Genomic DNA, 22,881 nt, shown 5'->3' with positions numbered 1-22,881 from the left:
TTGTACTTGTGGTGGTAGTTCTAGAAGCACTCTATCCAGCAGTACCACTTTCACTGAGAACTTATGGCAAACAATTATTTTATCTCTCATCAAAGATGGCAGAAAACATGCACTCTGCATGGGAGTTTGACAGGGTATTACTCAAAAAGTACACGATAAAAGTACTTGATTATACTTGTGGTGGTAGTTCAAATAGTACTGAGTCCAACAGTACATCTTTCACTGAGAACTTATGGCAAACAATTATTTTATATCTCATCAAAGATGGCAGAAAACATGCATTATTGTACTCTGGAGGGGAGTTTGACAGGGTATTACTCAAAAAGTACACGATAAAAGTATTTGATTGTACTTGTGGTGGTAGTTCTAGAAGCACTTGAAGTATTATTTGAATTATTTGAAGTATTAAAGTAACGTGTTATGGCAGGAAAGTTCAATCTGGTATATTCATTTTAATGTCACCTTATATAGAATGTGTGTTAAACTTGTGATTTCTGCATTGAGTGACTTCTGCCTAGCAGATACCAAGAAGAGGCCCCTAGGGTCTCTCTGTTAATTATCAATAGTCCTTGCAATCAATACTCTGGAGGGGAGTTTGACAGGGTATTACTCAAAGTACACAATAAAAGTACTTGATTGTACTTGTGGTGGTAGTTCAAATAGTACTGAGTCCAACAGTACATCTTTCACTGAGAACTTATGGCAAAAAATGATTTTATCTCATCAAAAATGGCAGAAAACATGCATTATTGTACTCTGCATGGGAGTTTGACAGGGTATTACTCAAAAAGTACACAATAAAAGTATTTGACTGTACTTGTGGTAGTAGTCCTTGTAGCACTTGAAGTATTATTTGAATTATTAAAGTAACGTGTTATGGCAGGAAAGTTCAATCTGGTATATTCATTTTAATGTCACCTTATATAGAATGTGTGTTAAACTTGTGATTTCTGCATTGAGTGACTTCTGCCTAGCAGATACCAAGAAGAGGCCCCTAGGGTCTCTCTGTTAATTATCAATAGTCCTTGCAATCAATACTCTGGAGGGGAGTTTGACAGGGTATTACTCAAAAAGTACACGATAAAAGTACTTGATTGTACTTGTGGTGGTAGTTCAAATAGTACTGAGTCCAACAGTACATCTTTCACTGAGAACTTATGGAAAAAAATGATTTTATCTCTCATCAAAGATGGCAGAAAACATGCACTCTGGTGAAAAATTATTTTATCTCTCATCAAAGATGGCAGAAAACATGCATTATTGTACTCTGCATGGGAGTTTGACAGGGTATTACTCAAAGAGTACACAATAAAAGTACTTGATTGTACTTGTGGTGGTAGTCCTAGTAGCACTCTATCCAGCAGTACCACTTTCACTGAGAACTTATGGCAAAAAATGATTTTATCTCATCAAAAATGGCAGAAAACATGCATTATTGTACTCTACATGGGAGTTTGACAGGGTATTACTAAAAAAGTACACGATAAAAGTACTTGATTGTACTTGTGGTGGTAGTTCAAATAGTACTGAGTCCAACAGTACATCTTTCACTGAGAACTTATGGCAAAAACTGATTTTCACAGGAGCGTGACTTAAGAGTGTTTTTACGCACTAAAATGCATATTGGCACTCAGGGGTCCAAACGTAGTCCACCTTGGGACTTATCAAATTAGTTAGCGGTTGGGCTACAGTGGAAAAGTTGCGGCAGAAACTGCGGTAGTAGCCTGCCATGCCGAGAAAACGGCGGATGTCACTCCTGGTGCCGGGCACCGCACATTCAGTCACCGCAGCAACCTTAGCTTCCACTGGCCGGACTTGGCCTTGCCCAACCTGCTTCCCAACCCAACATTAGCGGCTCTGCTCGAGAAACGGGAGCCCGCTTCCAGCGTAATATGCTGGCAGAGGACCGCTACGGCTAAACCCCCCGATTACTCTGCCAACGCAACGTTTGTAAAATAGCCGGACCCCCCGGGGGTCTCCCCGGCGTGCCGGGAAATACCAAAATATCCGTTCTGAGGCGTGCCCAGTGCAGTCCTGTGACTCACAGAAAGGAACACGTCTGGACAGACATTTTAAGAGGAGCCACACCGAGCTGTCCGATGGAGCCAAAACTCAGTTGCTCGACAACTTGAAGAGGCGTCTGATATTGGGGAGTTTGAGGGCGCTGAGGGCGAGCAACCCTTCGGTGCCAATGTTTTCAACCCTAGACCTGGATGAGTCGGCAGGTATAGTGCTTATACTGTGTGTGTGTGTGTGTGTGTGTGTGTGTGTGTGTTTGTGTTATATAACGATATCTCAGTTTGTTACCGGGACCTTTCCCGGTGGTTTTCGCCATCGAAACTGAAAATAAACACACCAATTAACATCTAGAGCTCAATACGAAGCGAATGAACTTACTCCCAGAGTCCTAGCGTGTTGAAAAGTTAGCGGGAAATGTATCCAAAGTATCCGAATATTTACGTGAAAATTTAATTATTTAACGATATCTCAGTGTTTTACCGGGAGCTTTCCCTGACTTTTCCACGGTCAAAATTAAAAGATGACATATCCAATCGAATCTACAGATCAATAGGAAGCTAATGAAACTATTCCCAGACCTCTAGCATGTTTAGAAGTTTGAAAACGCATCCAACGCTTTTTTTTTCTACCGTGAAAAACTTTAATTTTATTATGTTTTTAATTAATGTTTTATTATTGTTCTCCCATTGTGTTATTTAATATTGTAGTTATTGCCTGTACATCACTTTGGTCAACTGAAGGTTATTTTAAATGCATGACTGTGCTATATAAATAAATAAAGATTGAGATTGAGATTTAAGCACTGCCATATACATGAGTTATACAATATTATGTAATAACAATATAATATGCCATCACTTTTCAGGCCTAGAAGAGGAGAAGGAGGTGGAGGAAGAGGAAGGAGAGGAGGGAGAATGCCAGGTTACCAAACTGAAGGCTGAGGTGGCCAACCTGAAGGATGAGGTGGCCAAGCTTAAAAAACAAGTTAGAGAGCTAAATGATGGCTTTGAGCTTTCAAAGGCCTATAATAGGAATTTAAAAAGAGCCTATGTTAAGCTTAAGCGAAGTGCGGTGAAGGCAAGCAAAAAGTCTGTCATATTTGGCACTGCGGATGTCCTGGAGTATTCCCTCCCACAGACCTCAGCAGCGGACGAGGAGTCCACTGATATACCTTCTGGGACAATCCTGTGTCCCCCCTTCCCGGACCACATCCGCGCCCTCAGTGAGTGCATCTCTCCCTACATATGGTAGAATAAATGCCATGATCATTATAGAGATCATTTGTTGTCCATTGTCCACATGTGTTAGTCGTCTAGTAAGAGATTGTTTTCCTATTTTTTTTCCAGACACCTTATTGGAGGAGTACAAGGAGCTGCAGGAGGGACCTCACCCAAATGCCGAGCTACGCAACAATGTGCAGTCCAAGCTGCACAGGATCAGAAATGTTCTTGGTTGGATGAGCAAGAGGCAGTCTGGACTTGCCAAACTGGAATTCCTGAATAATCAGAAACGTGTTAAGGGGTACGTGACTCAATTATTTGTAGCTTAATTGTTGTCACACACACACACACACACACACACACACACACACACACACACACACACACACACACACACACACACACACACACACACACACACACACACACACACACACACACACACACACACACACACAGAGGTCAATAGAAAAAATTATATAACAGGAGGGTTAATGATTATCTTTCTGCTTGTTTCTTTGTATTGTAGATGGGCGGGTTATCTCGTTGATTGCGGGATGGCAAGGACCACCAGCCTGCATTATCTGAAGAACGTCAGGCAGTTCCTGGTTTACGTGAAGGAGACCCCACCTAAAACCTCGCGCGTCGGCCAGAAAGATCTGGTGATGGGCATCAGGTATCTGAAGAGTGCGATAAAGGGATGGAACCGCCATGTTGTCCAGCACCAGATGAGCGTGAAAGGCCGTAAGGACGCGGTTATGCACACGGTCGTGGAACTCCAACAGTGCCGCAGATTGGCACTGTTGGCCATCCCCAAACTGCTCTGTAAGTTATAATACATATGTTATAATTAACAGGGTGATGTAGCAATTCAAATAAATTGATGAAATAACACATATTCTATTTCCCTTGTCATTGCAGCAAAACTGGAACATCTACACACAAATTCGAGCCTGTGGAAGCTGCAGGGGTACGTGGCTGCCTACCTGGCCTCCCTCTATGGGCACCGCCTGGGAGTGTTCATCAACATGACGGACCTTGAGGTCAGCGAGGCAGTTCACGGCGATAATGATGACTACTTGCTCAAAGTAAACACTTGATTTCTCCTATTTTTTCAAAGTATATTCAACCCACATTCCTTGTATGTGTAAACTTAATTGTCATTCTGATTCTGAATAGATGACACACCACAAGACTAATGAGGCCTTCGGAACCGCTAAGATGCTGCTAAACAAGGAGGAGTACGGCTGGCTCCTCAAATTGATCGCACTTAAGACCAAGTATGCATCAACAAAAAAATGTTCAAAGTTTGTGTTCTTCAACACTACATTTGGAAGGAATCGCAACCTCACAAAGCACCTACAGATGGTCTGGTCGGAGATGCAGTTGAAGGGGGATGTCAACTTCATAACCCTGCGGACCGCCGTCGCCACCTTTGTAAGTGAAATGACACTAATGTAATACTGTAACTGATCTAATGTGCTCACTTTTACCTCACCTAAGCTTTGCATTCTGCTCTTGTGTCTTTTCTGCCTTTGTCTGCTTCAGGCAAGAGACAGACATGGCGAAGACTGGGTGCAAAGGAAGAGCATGGCGAGGTTGATGTGCCACGACACGGCGACGGCCGACAGACACTATGCCATGGACCTCTCCGTCGAACAGGCCCGCAATGTTCGTCTCCTCTTGGAACAGGCGCAGGAGACGACCAATTCAAGGACTCGGCCTCAGACTGAGGTAATTAAAAGACAAGACTCATGTATAATTACTCATGTATAGTGCAGTGTATGGAAAGATAACAGTTTTCTCTTTTATGATCCAACAGGAGGAGGAGGAGGAGGAGGAGGAGGAGGAGGAGGTCAGGACGAAGAAGAGAACCCCAAGGGTGACCAGGAGCCGTGCAGACTTAAACAAGGTAGTCAAAATGTCACAATTCAAAAAAATGTAGTAAAATATAACATTGAAGATTTAGATTTTCTTTGAGATTAAAAACTTTTAAAATACCACAATATGACTATGTATGAATTCCAATGTGAAAAGTTAATTCAAATGTGCTTTATATTTTGTGTGCCAACAGAGAAGGTGCCTGATTATGCTGTCGCCACTCAAAAGAAGCCCATGCAAAAGGCCTCAGCACCTAAGATCCCAGCGCAGTCGGAAGGGGACACCGCGGAAACATTTTCCATGAATGTGTTTTTGTCCATAAATGTTTGTAAATATTTGTTGTTATTTCATGTTCATAAATGTTCCTTGTTGTTATTTCATGTTCAGAAATTGTTGTTATTGTTATTTAATAGTGTATGTTTAAATAAATGTTTTCAATTGTTCAAAGTAGTATTCTGGTAATTTCTTTATGGTTCTGCTAAGTCATGTTGTGTCTTGCTCTGATACACTTGGTTCTATATACATATATGCAGTGGGTTTTAATATTAAATAATATTTATAAGTGGTTTATTATAATCACATTATTATATTTAATAATTCCAAAATAATAATAATAGTTATTATAACTATTAAATAACTATTATAGTTATTATCTCTTAATTCAACTAATAAACCAATTCAAAAACTGAATGCCAAGGGCAAGAATCAAACCCCGCTCTCTCACACCAAACAGCAACTCCTTATCTGTTGCGCCACAAGTACTGAAAATTGTTAAACAAAAGTATTTTACAAAGAGTCCACAAGTAACACATTTCTCTATCGTTTTGGTGTGGCATGTTCAGAATATGCTAGATTGCAGATATAGCAATATTTTAATAAAACATTTGAATACACAGACACAACTTTTTGATAGGAAGGTCACAGGGCCCCCACATTTTGCAAGCAGGTTCAACACAAGTTAAGGAGCACACTGTCACTTCTGGGTAGGTTGCGGTTCCCATATTTCAGATTCCTGATCTGGGCCCTAGATAGAAGCCCCTGGCGAAAAAGTTATCTCTTTAACCTTTTCCAAAGTCATTTAAAAAGTCCTGAAGCAGTTTCACCTCAAAACGTCTTAAGGGAAGGTTTTGTTACATTTTAAGCCGTTAACTTTGACATTTAGTTGGAAAAGAGGCACCAATCTGCATGTAATTTCCGAGCCCGTTCTAACGAGACCAAGCTGCAAGCTCTCGGACATTCTTTTGTGCCATAAAGGTCACCGTACGGCATCAAAACGTGACCTCTGACCTCAGATTTTACCTTGTTCAAGGACGCAGGGGCCCCAAATTTTGCAAGCCGGTTCCTAACAAGTTAAGCAACAAACTCTCAAAGTCTCGGATTGGCCAAGCACCTTTTTAAAAAAAAAAAGTATTTTCTCACACTCCAAGACCACAAGGGTATAACATTGTAAGCTCCAGACAGGATTTTGTGAGAAAGTTGCAATTTTTTTGAAAAAGAATTCTGGGTGTTTTACAGTCTCCATACTTCAGATTCCTGTTCTGGGCCCTATTTAGAAGCCCCTGGTGAAAAAATGATCTCTTTAGCCTTTTCCAAAGTACTTTAAAGAATCATGCAGCACATAATCTCAAAACGCCTTAAGTTGGTTTGTGTCGGGACATCCTGGAAAAAGGCACGGGAATTGAGCCACTAACTGGGTTAAGTCATGCTGCTGCTCCGCCTGCAGATGACTTAACGTAGTGGGCAGCGTCTCTATCATCTCCGAGTTACATAACCGGGCACCCGGCTGGTGATGGGAACGCATCACCAAACCGTCATCAGATGGGCCGGAACTATCTGTAACAATTAATGCGGAAGCAGCTACTCTTTGATTAACCAAACCCCCGGGCTGGCTGTCAGCAGCGGTGCGCGAATGATAACGCTTTAACATGTTAACATGGCAAACGCGCGTTTTACGTCGTCTCTCCGGAGTGCAAATAACATAATCGGTGTCACTAAGACAGTCACGGATTTCGTACGGCCCGAGGAATTTAGCGGAAAGCGCAGCGCCAGGGATAGGCAATAATGCGAGAACCTTGTCAACTATCTCAAAGTGCCTAGGAACAGCGGCACGGTCATAATTACGCTTCATGACAGCCTGTGAAGCGGAGAGCGACTCTCTAGTGAGTGAATTTGCCCGGTGCAGGCGCTCACAAAACTGACTAACGTAATCCAATACGTTTTTCTCTGGAGGAGTATCAGCCGAGAGAAACTCATCATGTAAGATTTTAAGGGGGCCGCAGGGCGTATGGCCGAAAACGAGCTCCGCGGGGCTGAATCCTAATGATTCCTGAACAGCTTCACGAGCTGCGAACAAAACAAAGGGAATTCCCTCATCCCAGTTTTTTTCCGTTTCCATACAGTACTTCCGCAGCATGCTTTTTAGGGTCTGATGCCACCGTTCTAACGCACCCTGCGACTCTGGGTGATACGCGCTGGAAATAACATGTTTCACCTGTAGTGTTTGGAGGACCTGTTTGAACAACTTGGATTTAAAATGTGTCCCTTGGTCACTCTGAATTACACGCGGTATTCCAAATGTGGAAAAGAACTTTGCCAACGCCTTAACTACAGCGGCGGAAGTAATACTACGCAGCGGAATAGCTTCAGGGAAACGAGTAGACGTACACATAATGGTGAGCAAATACTGTTGACCCGTTTTTGTACGCGGTAAAGGGCCAACACAATCTATCAACACCCTTTCAAAGGGCTCACCTATAGCCGGTATGGGATGTAACGGAGCTTGCGGAATTTTTTGATTAGGCTTACCGACAACCTGGCACACATGACAGCAGCGGGGAAAAGCTAGAGACATCCTTCTTTAAACCTGGCCAAAAGAAATGTTTTAGAAAGATCTGATAATTTTTAGTCACGCCCAAGTGTCCCGACCATTGACTCTCATGCGCTACAGATAGTACCTGTTGACGGTATGGTGCCGGCACAACTACCTGATGCGCTACACTCCAGTCAGCTTCAGCAGTAGCAGTGAGGGACCATTGGCGCACTAATATCTCCTGATCCAGCACATAAGCTACCTTCTCACCCCTTGCCTTGTTATTACTCGCCACCTGCTCGAAACACTTCGCAAGCGTCGGATCAGCCCTCTGCGCAGCGAGTAGACGCTCTCGGGTTACCGGGAGTGTCGAACCGTCAACAACTGGGCTGGCAGGTTGCGCTGGCGCAGCGGCCACGGCAGGGAAAGGGGAAACCACAACTTCAGATTTTTTCTCCGGCAACTTGTCATCTGTAAACAGTGTCCCAAACATAGTATCATTTAAAGACACATCTGAGTCACTCTTACGCGCCTGCGCACGGGTGACAGCACAAATGGGGAAAATGTGGGCATTTGTTACCTCAGGCAGTACAGCCTGCGGAGAATCCAATATTTCAAGCGCAGGAGTTACCTTACCTCCTGCAATGTCATTTCCCATTAGGAAAACTATACCACGTATGGGTAATGCTGGGCAAACAGCAACACGGAAAAATCCAGTAATTAACTTAGATTGTACATGTACATTGTGTATGGGCCGGGGCACATAACCCATTTCCATGCCACATAATATTGATCCATACCCACACGCTGATTGGTCGGAGAATGGCAGATGCAACAATCACTGACTGGGAACCTCCAGTGTCTCGTAGGATGCGGATGGGTCTCTGATCATCCGACTCATCTGTTAACGATATCAATCCCTCAAACACAAAAGGCTTAAAGCAGGGATCTATTTCTTCATCATGGTCCGAGGAAGGAATATTGGGGGACCAATGCCTTTCGGCCGGGTCATGCTTGGTGGCTGCTCCTTACGTTTAAGAATCATGCAGTTAGCAATAACATGTCCAGACTGATGACAATAGTGGCACTCTCTCTCCTCTTTATTTACAGTGAAAGCTTTCGCTGGCTGACCAACAGGTGCACCGGGCATACGGCGAGGTCTCTCTGCAACAACCGGAGAGAACACCTATTTATGCATCAGCACGTATTCATCAACCAGTACAGCAGCTGCGGAGAGACTGTACTTTCTGCTAGGTTATATATCCCACAATGCGGTCAGGCAACCCCTTTTTAAATTCTTCCATGAGAATGAATTCTTTCAAAGCAGAACACTCGGCGGCGTTACACGAGTCAATCCACTTTGTAAATAACATCCCTTTCTCCCTGGCAAACTCAACATGGGTTTGATTAGAACCCTTTCTATGGTTCCTGAACTTCTGCCGGTAGGCTTCGGGAACTAGCTCGTACACCCTAAGTATGGCAGGCTTCACCAGGTCGTAACTTAGACTGTCCTCTAACGAAAGAGCAGAAACTGCCTCCTGAGCTCTCCCGTGAAGCTTACACTGTACTAACAGCGCCCAGGCTTCAGCCGGCCACTGTAGTAACGCTGCAATGCGTTCAAACGCACAAAAATATGCATCCACTTCAGTCTCGCGGAAAACCGGCACTAATGCTACATTTTTCCCTACATTGAAGGCAGGTGGATGAGAAGGAAGTGGAAAGCTTTCTCTAAGATTGCCAACAACACCAGATGCGCGCAGTTCGGAGTCTAGCTCCATCTGCCGTATCCGGATCCGGACTTCCTTATCTGCTTCGATTTTTCTTATTTCCAACTGAAAGTGCCTGTCTTACTCCCTGTCTTTAGCTTCCAACTGAAGTTGCCTGTCTTTAGCTTCCAACTGAAGTCGGGCGAGGCGGACTTTAAGTCTATTCCCTTCCCGGGAATCTGTACTACCAACCGGAGAGGGTGGACATTTACGAGGCGGCATGAGCAGTGCTTCACACGGCTCGCCCCCCTCACTGCCATCACTCTTTTCTTGGCTAAATGTAAACTCCGCCGCCTGCCTCTGACTTAACGGGTCTTCAGTTAAAGCGTTAGACCCTGGGAGCTCAGCGGGCACAGCCAGTACTAGTAATTCCCTTCTCACCATCTCATCCCCTACCAATGCCTTCCACTCTTCTTTTAACATCTGCCGACTTACCACAAGACTGAAGTGCCGCGCTATCTCTATCAAATGTTCCTTTTTACACCGATCCAGCTCCTCATAGGAGGGCCAAACTAAGAACGACTCTAAGGCGAAGGCCGCCATTCTCGGGTGTACTGCCCACACGTATTACAACAAATGTTTGTTGCTATAACAAAACCACCTATAACCCCAGGAATTCTATTAAAAATATCCCGGACACGAGCCCCCACGTGTTACGTTCCCTATTGGGCTAGGGGTACCAAAGGGAACAACACGACCAGAGTAGAATTGGTAGCAATTATAAGCGGCTTTATTACAGCAGGTGGCAACAAAAGGACAAGCAAGCAGCCTGAAACAACAACGACCACCAGCTGATGCAACACAGGAGAGAATTTCAAAAGGATGTTTCTAAGGAAACAAACCCTCACGTTACATGTGGTACAAAATAGGAATGAGGAAAGCTGCACACACACAGCTGTAGCCGGTCTACAGGTGCTAATCACCTGGGTCTAAGCTAATACGTTTACACAGATAACAGCTGACCAACAGGTGCTAATCACCTGGGTCTAAGCTAACACGTTTTGCACAGATAACAACAGCTGATCAACAGGTGCTAATCACCTGGGTCTAAGCTAACAATCCTAAGCAAAGTTACACAATAAGAGGCACAACACACTACTTGCACTCTGCTAAGTATTCTACGGATTACAAGGGAGCTAACAATATAAACACGCGAGTAGAGTATCACGAGGCTAGAGACGTCTGTCTCCCAACACAGAGCCTCCAGAATGATCTCCGTTCCCAGCCTTTGTACTCCTCCCCCGGGAGATGTGCCGGAAGGGGCGGGGATTGGATGACGTCTCATCCAATCACCTCTGCGGGACGTCGGAGGAACTGCGCCGCTCATGTGTACACACACACAAACAGGTTTAACAGCCTTAACAGCCCTAGGAAGGCAGCGGCTGTAACAGAGCTCCTATATGGCATTACCCCTGAAGCTCACCAAAGTTTAATATATTTTGTAGTGGCCAATTGTCCAAAAGAAAATCAATGTTCAAAGGCCACTTAGTCTAGGAGGCGAGTTCGAGTATTGACTCGCGTATATTCAAAAAAGTAGATACTTGCTTGTTCCATTCAGATGCTTTATTTAGAGGTTCAACATGAGCTGGCGGCCCACTGCCGACATGCAACATTTGCACGGTATTTAAAACAAAAACAAACAAACAAGATCCCTCCGTCTTACGGATTTGTACGGTCAAAAACTTTTCCCAACTTGGCTCTCTAGACTTCCTGCTGTGTCATGCTGGCAGCGTCATTTATACCCGAGCACGCCCCTATCATTGCTTTCTATAAATAACAAAACATAAACTAGAGCTGTCCATAAGCAAGATAACACGTTACAAAACAGTATCATAATAATTCACAGTATTTCAGCTCATTTAAGTTAAATTAAAGAATATTCAATTCGCTCACAAAAACATAATTCATTACCATAAAATAATGTGCCTAAATGGCTCTTACATATTTCATAGTTCAAAGTTTGGTCAATTGTTTTGTGTATTGGTCAAATACTGGTTTCTGAGGAGTTTTACTGGAATGAAAGAGCACAGTCTAGAGCAGTGGTTCTCAAACTTTTTTCAATCATGTACCCACTTTGAAAAATATATTCCGCCAAGTACCCCCTGATCAGCACAAAAACCATTTGTTCGGGAAAACAGGCCTATATAAAGAGGTATAGTACAGCGCTGCACCATCAGTGTCTGATTTATTAAAACAACAACCTTGTAACTGAGAAACACTTAAATTAGACCCTCCAGAAAAACGCGGGCTAAATTCCTTGATTATGTGGGCTAAAATCCTTGCGGGGTTTTTATGTGATTTTATGCGGTGAAATTGCGGGAAGTTGCGAAATATGCGGAAAGTTGCGAAATATGCGGGGGAAAAGAATAACAATTTTTTTAAATATTGAGCTGTCTTATTTATTCTCTCTCCCACACAACCTGCCACTAATGTTAAACCCCTTTACTATTCAATTAAACACATTCAATGTTTATTTATTGAAAAAGCAATTGGGCTATTTTAAACACACACACACACACACATCCTTGTGCAACTCAATTGTGGGGCCCGAACTGATTTTACCCAATTGTGGGGTCCACCCTTTCCAACTATACTAGACCTCCGTTAAAAATCTGGCAATATAGAAAAAAAATTAGAATCACAAAAACCACTTGAAATAAACATAATTCCAAGCTTTTGTCATCACGCTAGTTTTTTACCCACTTAGTGGGGCTCAGTTTCTAGCGGTCAGCACTTATGAGGTCCATTATACACACACACACACACACACATATTTCTAGTTTTCATATCTTGGAAGGGATCAGACACACACATATTTCTAGTTTACATATCTTGGAAGGGATCAGAGTTACTAGACACATTATTGAGCTGGATGGACTTTCCTTGTTACCAGGTTAGGAATTTCACGGCGACCACAATGGCCATGGCCGTTGTTGCCCCTCGGTCTGGCCGTGATGCCCCGAAAATAATTGTACGTGCTACAGCCACCATGGCCTTTGTGCCCCGCGCACTGTTAACATCTCAAAGTTGCTTTAAAGGCGTCAGAACAGTGGTCTTGTATCTGAACTGCATTATGCTGCGTTCACACCGGACGCGATGCAAATATTTGCATCGCTCTAATTTCACCATGGCTGTCAGCTGTGTTTACTTCTGTCATTCAAACAGGACGTGCTGGAGAGGGGGTGGGGCTTATACCCATGAACTTACCGTGATTTAATTGTAATACACGTTTCAAAATGATGCCGAAGAAACAACATACTGATACCGGTTAGTAAAAACCATGAATTAATGCAAGTCTGCAGACAAGACGGCAGGCGAAAAACCTTTTAAAATGCGTATTTTTTGAATGGAGATCGGATCGACCAGGCTAAACAAACGTTGTATATGCTCCATCCGGACTCACAACAACATGATACAGGCACAGATACAACAGCGGCTGTATTCGCCATGACACAGACAGTCTGTGTTTTGTTCATGTTTAACTTTTGTCCAGTTTCTGAACAGATATGAGGAGCTGTGAGCTCTGAGTGCTAACAGCTAACGGCTGAGGTTTTCTGATCCAGCGTCAGGCTGAGATCCTCACCGCTGATTAGCTACCGCGAGAACGTGTCACACGAATTTGACGCTAGAATTGAATTGAAAAAATTGATTAAAGAGACTCTTGTACACAACCACACACACTTTTGCATTTCAAAGTATTGCTTGTTCATACAGTTGAATGTTTGAGCTTCACTGTGCCCTGCTGAATGATGTATGTGCAGAGTTGGACCCTTGAAGGCTATTTCTTCTGCTCTGAAATGGAATATATTCGTTACATATTAATAGATTTTTTTATTTGGTTTCGGATTTGTGAATGGGAGAAGTAGTAGCTAGGAAACATACCCAACACTAATTATTAATAATAATAATTAATATAAACTCTCTACAACATTCTTTTAATGCAATAAACATTTATGTCAAAATTATTATGTTTTTCTGTATTGTTTGCGCAAAATGTACAACTTCAGAACATATCCGAAGACAACAAAAAAAGGCCTAACATCAGCCTAACATTGAAAGTATTTTGCAATGGTTTTATACCAATTTCCTTATGTTTTTCTGTATTGTTTAAACAAAAAAATGTCCAACTTCAGAACATATCCGAAGACAAACAAAAGGCCTAACATCAGCCTAACATTGAAAGTATTTTGCAATGGTTTTATACCAATTTCCTTATGTTTTTCTGTATTGTTTAAACAAAAAAATGTCCAACTTCAGAACATATCCGAAGACAAAAAAAAGGCCTAACATCAGCCTAACATTGAAAGTATTTTGCAATGGTTTTATACCAATTTCCTTATGTTTTTCTGTATTGTTTAAACAAAAAAATGTCCAACTTCAGAACATATCCGAAGACAAAAAAAAAGGCCTAACATCAGCCTAGCATTGAAAATATTTTCAAATGGTTTCATACTGTTAGAAATTAAAATCAATGTTTTAATGGGGAAATGTAGTTTAAACATGCCGTCAGTTTTAATGCTCTTTTATACTGAAAAACCAGAAATTCTTGTGCACAAGCAGTTAAGCTTTTATTCTGAAAATCCTTCATCTCCGGTTAGCATTTAGCATGTGGCTAATATACGATTTCCTGAAGAGGTGAATTTAGTAGCGAAATGATATAGAGTGGTGCAAACCGAAGCCTACTGATTTAACACTACAACTATAGATGTCGAGATACTACCATGCTGAATATTAAATGAAGGTACAGTTTATTTGAATACATTGTTTACAGACGAGAGTAGCATGTGACAACATCCGGAATGACCGGAAACCAAACGAGCCGAGAAGTATTGTTTAGAGTATTGATTACAGCGTTTAGAATGTGTTAAATGAAAAGTGATGAAAGAGAATATGAGGAGAAACGGTGTGTTAAGCATATATTGAATGTGAAAAGAACCTATCCTCTGTTTAAATGCAATAACGGACATTGGAGACGAGGCGAGCCGGCTGGCGGGGAGGAGCCAGCACACCATATATAAACCACCGGAGGAGAGATCCACGCTTTCTCTTCCCTATCGAGGAGCGGATCACAGCTGTTTGTCTGACTGAACAATATTCTGTCTGTAACACTACCGCGCCTTTTTTAATTAAAGTACCCAATTGAACTTTCACAGAGACTCCATTTAGTCTCCTATTTTAAAGCTTCTCTCCTGGTCGGGAGAATAACGAACACAGTTAACAATCTGGTGAGTTCCCTGACGTGATCTCGCTGACCGAGGAGAGAAAACCAACCGGCTGTTTTCTGGAGACGCTTGCAGCCATTCGACACACAAGAGCTCAAATCAATCGGTAAGAAGATGCCTGTTATGACAAAGATTCTTCACTAGTTAAACTAGGCAAAGTTAGATTTGTGTGTTTGATGGCAGCCGGCTGATCCTGAAAATAGCTGTGCATTTTAATGTTAAAACAACCCAAATTCATAAAATAATCACTCTAAAACCACGAGGCGTTGTTTTGTCACAAGCAGGGTGAGTTCACACTTTCTTTTGTTCCATTAACCCTGCATGCTATTAACCACGTGTGGGTGTTGAATTTTAAATATATAGTGTGTGGACATTGTACTTCGGATAGGTGCCTTGCTGCTTTCACATGGGTGTCTCTTGTTACGTTAATAGTTATTTAGCCTATGACGTAAGGGTATATAGCCCATTTAACGACTTTTTGTTAAGATCTGGAGACATAGCGAATCGGTTAAGGGCCGAGAAAGTGAAAAGTAGCGGGGCATAGTGAATCAGTTAAGGGCTAAGACCGAAGTCAGTGAAGAAAGTCCTTTTCAAGAAAGGCTTGGTTAAGGTCTAGGCCTTTATCAGTGGTTAAAACTGTTCTGTTTAAAAAAAAGATATTGCGGGTGGGTTACGGTAATCGGAGTTACAGCAGCAGTGCAGTAATAAGACGACGGTCTATTATCAGTGGCTGATAGGTCTCCATATTAGTCCCAGTTTGGCGTGTCCAAATAGCAACAGTTAACCATAGTCGACTATAAAGTCAAATATTACGTGAACAGGTTTATAGCTAGTGCGTAAGGGTTCCTAACTTTAAGTGATGATATCAATAAGATAAAGCCCATAGTCGACTATAAAGTCAAATATTACGTGAACAGGTTTATAGCTAGTGCGTAAGGGTTCCTAACTTTAAGTGATGATATCAATAAGATAAAGCCCATTTTTTCATAGTAAACTAGATAGAAATGTGGTTATTTTAAACTAAGTGTTGTTTTGGCTTGTATTTCAGGGTTTATGATACCACACCAGTGGTTTACTTTGTTACTGTTCGTTTAAAGATCACCTAGCCATTGTTTAAACTCCCACCTGGGAGCCGCATGGACAAATCTCTTTGTCTACAGGTCAGAGTGCGAAATAATCGGGTGCCATCTTGTTTACACCCCACATGTGGAAAAACAAAGACAGGGCAATCGCCATTTCGTGAAATGCTAATTCAAAGCACTCCTTTCTTTGTTCTTATGCAGCTGGTTTCACTCCAATGAGGCATTTTCCTGACCTCCATCTTGTGAAGAACGAATAATACTTCTTGTCACAGTTGGAACTAGAAGGCTGAATCAATTTTTGGATATTAGAGAGAAGGATTGTTGTATTTCCAAAGATTTGAAGTATTGCTGCTGGCAAATGTGTTTTGGCCGTTTTTGAAGTATTGCTGCTGGCAAATGTGTTTTGGCCGTTTTTGAAATATTCTTCTTTGCAAATGTGTTTTGGCGGTTATGTGTGTTATGTGTGTTTAACCATAGTGTAAATTCCTATTTTAAAGATATTTTTGAGGAAACTAAGTTTCTCCTTGTTAAAAACGAGTCAGTTTTGAAACAGCTATTCCCTAGTGGAACAAGCTGGAATTTAAAATAGCGCACTCTGGTGGTAGTACAGAATGATTACCCAAATAGCGGAAACACCATAACATTGTGAATATTCTTCTTTGCAAATGTGTTTTGGCGGTTATGTGTTGTGTTGTTTAACCATAGTGTAAATTCCTATTTTAAAGATATTTTTGAGGAAACTAAGTTTCTCCTTGTTAAAAACGAGTCAGTTTTGAAACAGCTATTCCCTAGTGGATTAAGCTGGAATTTAAAATAGCGCACTCTGGTGGTAGTACAGAATTATTACCCAAATAGCAGAAACACCATAACATTGTGAATTTGAACCAAATTCATATTTCAAAGTCAAAACTATACTGTACACTGTACAATTTTTATTTTTAACAATTTAAAATTTGCATAAATTTTTATTTTTTAAACAATTTAGAATTTGCAAAATTTTTATATTTTAATTTATTTTAATAATATAAAAAAAAAAAAAAAAAAAAAAACTGATTTAAAGTTAAGATCGGATGACATAGGATATTAAAATCAGGAACAAAGGTGCTAGTCGGAGGATTAGTGCTTCAATCCTTGATAAACTTCATAATTTCATTCGAATAAGAAGAGAACATGTCACTTAAAGACACTAAGTTGAGACCAGACGCAGAACCATGCACAACTGCAGTTATTAAGGAAAGGGTAAAAATCAGATCAGATGCTACAACAGTTCCAAATCTTAGATGGAAGACATGGACCCAATATAAGAAACTGTTGGAACAGTGGCAAACGAGAGGACTGCTTCCAGCAGATAATCAGCCTGAACCAACGAAAGCCCATAGAAAAGCAGTAATTGACCATGAAAATGGAGAATACCTGCGAGAACAACAAGCATGGATCAAAGCCGGACAACCCTCTTGGTATGGACCTGAAAACATTGCTATGAACAGAGCTGAAAAAAGAAAAGCTATGGTTGCAAGTCTGGTATTCCATCTGGAAGATGCCAGCCAAGGATTGACAAACAGCTTACATGTGGTAGAACTCAGCAGAAGAATGGAAGAGGAGACCAACAGAAGAATGGAAGAACTCAGCAGAAGAATGGAAGCAGAACTCTGCAGAAGAGAGGAAGAATCCAACAGAAGAATAGAAGAACTCGGCAGAAGAATGGAAAAGGAACTCAACAGAAGAATGGAAGAGCAGCTCAACAGAGGAATGGAAGAGAGACGAAAAGCAGATGAAGCCCACAATGACATTATTGAAGAGAGACGAAAGGCAGTTGAAGCCCATAATGACATTATTGCCGAAAGACAAAGGGAGGTGTCCGATAGGGTCGCTTGTCTCAAACCAGTGAAGAAGTCAACAAGAACCCAGCTGAACTAGAGTGACTGTTAACGGGAGAACAGTGACGGAGCGACGGAGACTGGCCCAACATTTTCCAGCCAGTACATAAATGGACCCCGACAAAAGACCGGGGCTGTGTTTAAAGGGGAACTTCATTTATTGTTAGCCAGAAGTGCAGTTTTTAATCAAACAATTATGTGATTTATGGAGTCAGATTACATTTTTCTCATAAACACAATTTTATAATCGGTCTGAAGTATCTGTTTTAAGGCGTCAGCTGCAGATTAAATAACATAATACTGATTGAGAGCTTGGATGAAGAAGTTGTAGGGTTTTTACAACAGTTTCAAGAATCAGTCTTTATTTATTCTTGAGTAACTTTACTGATTTATAGTGTTGTGTGTAAGGCAATATCTCATTTGAGTGAGGGGCACCAGCCCTTCATGCAGGTCACTCTCTGTGAGAATAGTTCATATTTTCCCTCCAGTTTGGAGAAATATTATTTTATCATGTTAGTTCAGCAGTGTCAACCAATCCTCTAATCCTAGAGTTATCGAGACGCATTAGCGACACCAGAGGTATTGTTTTTCGCAGCAACGATGATGCATAATACCATTACAAAAGCCATTATTGAAACAAGTAAACTATTAGAAGTGCTAATTGCTGATTTTTTTTTTATAGTGAATATGCATTTATACCATCAGAAAACCATAAATCATACGATATTTTTGTACCCCTTGTGGGTACAAGGAGAAGTTATATTTCTTTAATGCAACGTTATGGGTTTTACATGTCCTGTTCAGAATAGAGTAATCATTGCAATATTAATTGAGCATTTTATGCTCAAAGGAGGGAGTGTCATGATTATACAGATATGTTGATTTCAGTGACGTTGTAGTTAATAAATAATAACATGTAGTCAACAAGAGGTATGCCGAAGCTCGGGCCTTCTCCAAGGAGGGAGTGGTCCAGTTTTAGATATTAGACAAATAGAAGTGGATGAATATGTCAGAACTCTGAGTAATATTATGCAAGTTTTGTCTACACAGCAGGCTAGGAAAACTACAGAGATACCAGACGAGACACCAGAAGAGACTCCTGTTCGGCCAGGTGATTGGGTGAGGGTGAAAGTTCACAAAAGACAGTGGGCTGATCCCCGGTGGACGGAAGCGTGAAAGGTTGTAACAAACTTCACACGCGCTCCGGTTTAAAGGTAAAGAAAAAGGAGCAAATTGACACCACCTCACACATTGTCACCCTTCACTGGCGACTTCCAGAACATTATTGGGAGTTAGGACTGATTTGGCAGAGCTGGAACAAAACAATAAATAGAAATAAGATAAAGATAGAAACAGCTCAAAAGACAAATTGTCTATAGATTTTTATAGATTGTACATTAATGTGAAAACCTATTTTTTTGTTTTACATCTGCAAAAGAGTCCAATTTTTTGTATGTTATTTTTGGACTCATTATTTAAATTCTGTAACGGACACAACCAGGGATAAAATAGAGATGATGACGAGAACAAAGCCAAACCAATTGTGGGGTCCCCTAGGGATAAGAGTACACAGGCTACTAACCCAAAAGTACAGCTTTGTACGTACAAACTCTATGAACAAAATTTCCTAGCAGACAGTGGCGACATTGCAGATATGTCCAGTCACCAAAGTTACTTATGTTCTAAATAACAGTGAGATTTAAAGTGATGGAGAAAATATGGAGACGTTCCTTTATAGTGTGTGAAATATGTGGTGATTGAAGCATCTAGGTATTTAAATGTATGGAAGAAAGTGGTTTCCTGAAAGTTAATTGGAGTAAACATGTTACAGTGGGTGAAGGCAATGTTTAAGGATATGGTACAATTATTAGAAAACATTAACTGGGCTTAGATGACATTTAACATCAAAGAAAGATAGTATGGTTAGGAAAATAGAGTGGGAAAGATTGGATTTATTTTACCTCAGTGTGTTAGAATTAACTATAGATAATGCGTCCCGAGATCTCTCTCTCTCTATCTCTCCGCCTGTCAGAACGCTACGACCCCAACTTCCAAGCAGACAAAAGACCTCACCACGGAAGACTCCTCCTCCTCCATCGAACAGACAGAGAAGCAGAGCTGAACCAACAATGACAAGACTTTATCCTGAACCATCTCCACCTGAGGCATCCAGAACTACAGGTGACATAAAAAGGCACACTCTCATCGGTCCCACACAGGACATGAAGTTCCAAGCTGAGCCACAAGATTTGGACACAAGAGCAGAGTGTGGGACATGAGAGCGGAATACGCCCTCCATGCAACAAAGTAGAGACTAAAGGAGGAGATGAAAAGCAAAGCAAATGGGACACTGAAAAGAGTTACAGCGGAAGGGTCCAAGCGCGGATGGACTGAGGAGAAGGTGGACGGAGGAGAGGACAGGACGGAGGAGTTGGCATGGTCCGGCAGAACGTGAGGGGGTCGTGGCTTGACAACCAGAGGGGGAGAGAAGGAAAACGGGAGTTTGTGAGTTTACACATAAACACACTTATTCACCAACGAGAAATACGTAAAGAAAAAGGTTTATTAGCCATGAATTAATCAATTGGTGAATTTATAAAGAAAGAAAGAGGAAACTATTAAATAACCCTAAAAACACACTGAGGGTAGAACATATTATTCAATCTTTTCATCATATGAACAAATTATTCTTTAAGAGTTTTTTATTCATGTTTGAATTTGGGTAAGATTTAATTTGTTACAGTATAGACCTACAGTTTAAAGGGATGGTTTTAGTAACCACTCTATAAAAGCAGACACATCTTTATTTGTATGGAAAATGTTAAAGGTAGAGCTAGTACCAAGCCAAAGATAGTATTCCAATCTAGAGTATTGATATCTCCATTGTAGCATGGTTATTACCTTAGGAGGGAAGATTAAGGTGGAAATAACATTTGTTTTTCGTCCAAGATGTAGAGTTTTAAAATGACACTGGGCAAAGAGCGAAAGCAAAGTTTAATTAAAAAAAAAACTAATGTAGTTGGGAGTAATACATGCGGGGCCTTGGAGCACTCATTGTGATGGTGCATATTTGTTACAACAAACATCGTTCAGGGAGAAGGGGTCGCTCAACCCACCCTGCAGATGTTTTAAATCTTACTTGCAGCTTCAGAGGGAGCGCACGGCACCAGAGTATTAGTTTTAAAATTCAAGCGCCACCAGCTCCTAAAGGTCATCCATTCAATCAGTGATGACCTGACTTTTAGAGATGTTATTTAAAGGAGAAACATATCTGCCATAAGTGTAAATTCCGGAATTGAACTACAAACCATTAAATAAAATGACTTCTGTTTTAAAGTCCTTGTTAAAGGAGGGAGTAATTATCACATGCTCGGGCACCCAAGGTTCCACACACTGTAAAAGGGGTTAGCATAGCTATCAGGGACTTTATCACTGCATTAGAACAGACCACCCAAAGGTAATGAGAAGGAACTTTTAAGTGATGAAACTCTACAACTGTTGTAACTGAGCAAAATCTTCTCCCAGAAATGACTGTCTAGAATGCCGTACCCCAGAGTAGAACGTACAACGGCCCCTTCTAGAGAACATATTACTTTCATACCTTAAATGGTATGAAAGGAGGGAGGGTACATTTCTCATGAGGAGATAATTACAAATGCTAGCAGACCAAGATGACCCACCCCGTATACAGATGTTGATGACAATGATGAGTTAGTTTAAATGATATGGATGTTCGGAGATGAGATTGATCAATGAATGTCCAGCTGATGTGATTCTTTACATTATGAAATCATGTGAAGAAGTGAGCAAAATAAAATGCTAAAATGGAGTGAATTCAATTTATTTTATACTATTCCAAGATAGTGTATTTTTATTTTCAATTTATTTTATACTATACCAAGATGGTCTATTTTATTTGACTTTACTATTTTATTGCTATTCTAAAATGGTTTATATCTTTTCACTTTGTAAAAACAAGTGCCTTAACACTGAGCGTGGTATGAGAACGGTTTCTGTGAAAGGAGGGACGAAGAAATGTTCTGATACCAAGCCATTGCTGCTATTTTGAAGAATGATATTGAATGTAAACACTAGAAGTTATGCACAAGGGAAAACTTTTATGTTTGAACACAGACAATAATTTATTTTGTATTTTTGTAAAGCCGGCTGTAAAACCATTCCATTTGATTGTATGTTTGTTAATATGAGATATGTAATATGCAAAGTTCAGATGAAGAACTCATTGATTTCAGTATTATACACACCTTTTAGGTGTGTAAGGAGGGACTGTTAGAAATTAAAATCAATGTTTTAATGGGGAAATGTAGTTTAAACATGCCGTCAGTTTTAATGCTCTTTTATACTGAAAAACCAGAAATTCTTGTGCACAAGCAGTTAAGCTTTTATTCTGAAAATCCTTCATCTCCGGTTAGCATTTAGCATGTGGCTAATATACGATTTCCTGAAGAGGTGAATTTAGTAGCGAAATGATATAGAGTGGTGCAAACCGAAGCCTACTGATTTAACACTACAACTATAGATGTCGAGATACTACCATGCTGAATATTAAATGAAGGTACAGTTTATTTGAATACATTGTTTACAGACGAGAGTAGCATGTGACAACATCCGGAATGACCGGAAACCAAACGAGCCGAGAAGTATTGTTTAGAGTATTGATTACAGCGTTTAGAATGTGTTAAATGAAAAGTGATGAAAGAGAATATGAGGAGAAACGGTGTGTTAAGCATATATTGAATGTGAAAAGAACCTATCCTCTGTTTAAATGCAATAACGGACATTGGAGACGAGGCGAGCCGGCTGGCGGGGAGGAGCCAGCACACCATATATAAACCACCGGAGGAGAGATCCACGCTTTCTCTTCCCTATCGAGGAGCGGATCACAGCTGTTTGTCTGACTGAACAATATTCTGTCTGTAACACTACCGCGCCTTTTTTAATTAAAGTACCCAATTGAACTTTCACAGAGACTCCATTTAGTCTC

At 41.0% G+C, this 22,881-nt stretch overlaps 1 protein-coding gene across 1 annotated transcript; it reads left to right on the top strand.

The window, feature by feature from the left end:
* Positions 1-2,832: 2,832 nt before the first annotated feature.
* On the top strand, positions 2,833-5,015 carry LOC307032820 (uncharacterized protein; the record flags this gene model as incomplete). The annotated part of the gene is made up of 6 exons (XM_079671097.1): positions 2,833-3,241; positions 3,366-3,540; positions 3,769-4,064; positions 4,161-4,327; positions 4,419-4,676; positions 4,788-5,015. The coding sequence occupies 6 exons, from the start codon at positions 2,833-2,835 to the stop codon at positions 5,013-5,015; spliced, it is 1,533 nt and encodes a 510-aa protein (XP_079527223.1).
* Between the last annotated feature and the right edge of the window lie 17,866 nt (positions 5,016-22,881).

This window comes from Notothenia rossii (assembly GCF_949606895.1).
Source record: "Notothenia rossii genome assembly, chromosome: 3".
Lineage (NCBI taxonomy): Eukaryota > Metazoa > Chordata > Actinopteri > Perciformes > Nototheniidae > Notothenia > Notothenia rossii.
The sequence above is the reverse complement of the archived record's forward strand: the minus strand, read 5'-3'. Positions and strand labels throughout refer to the sequence as shown.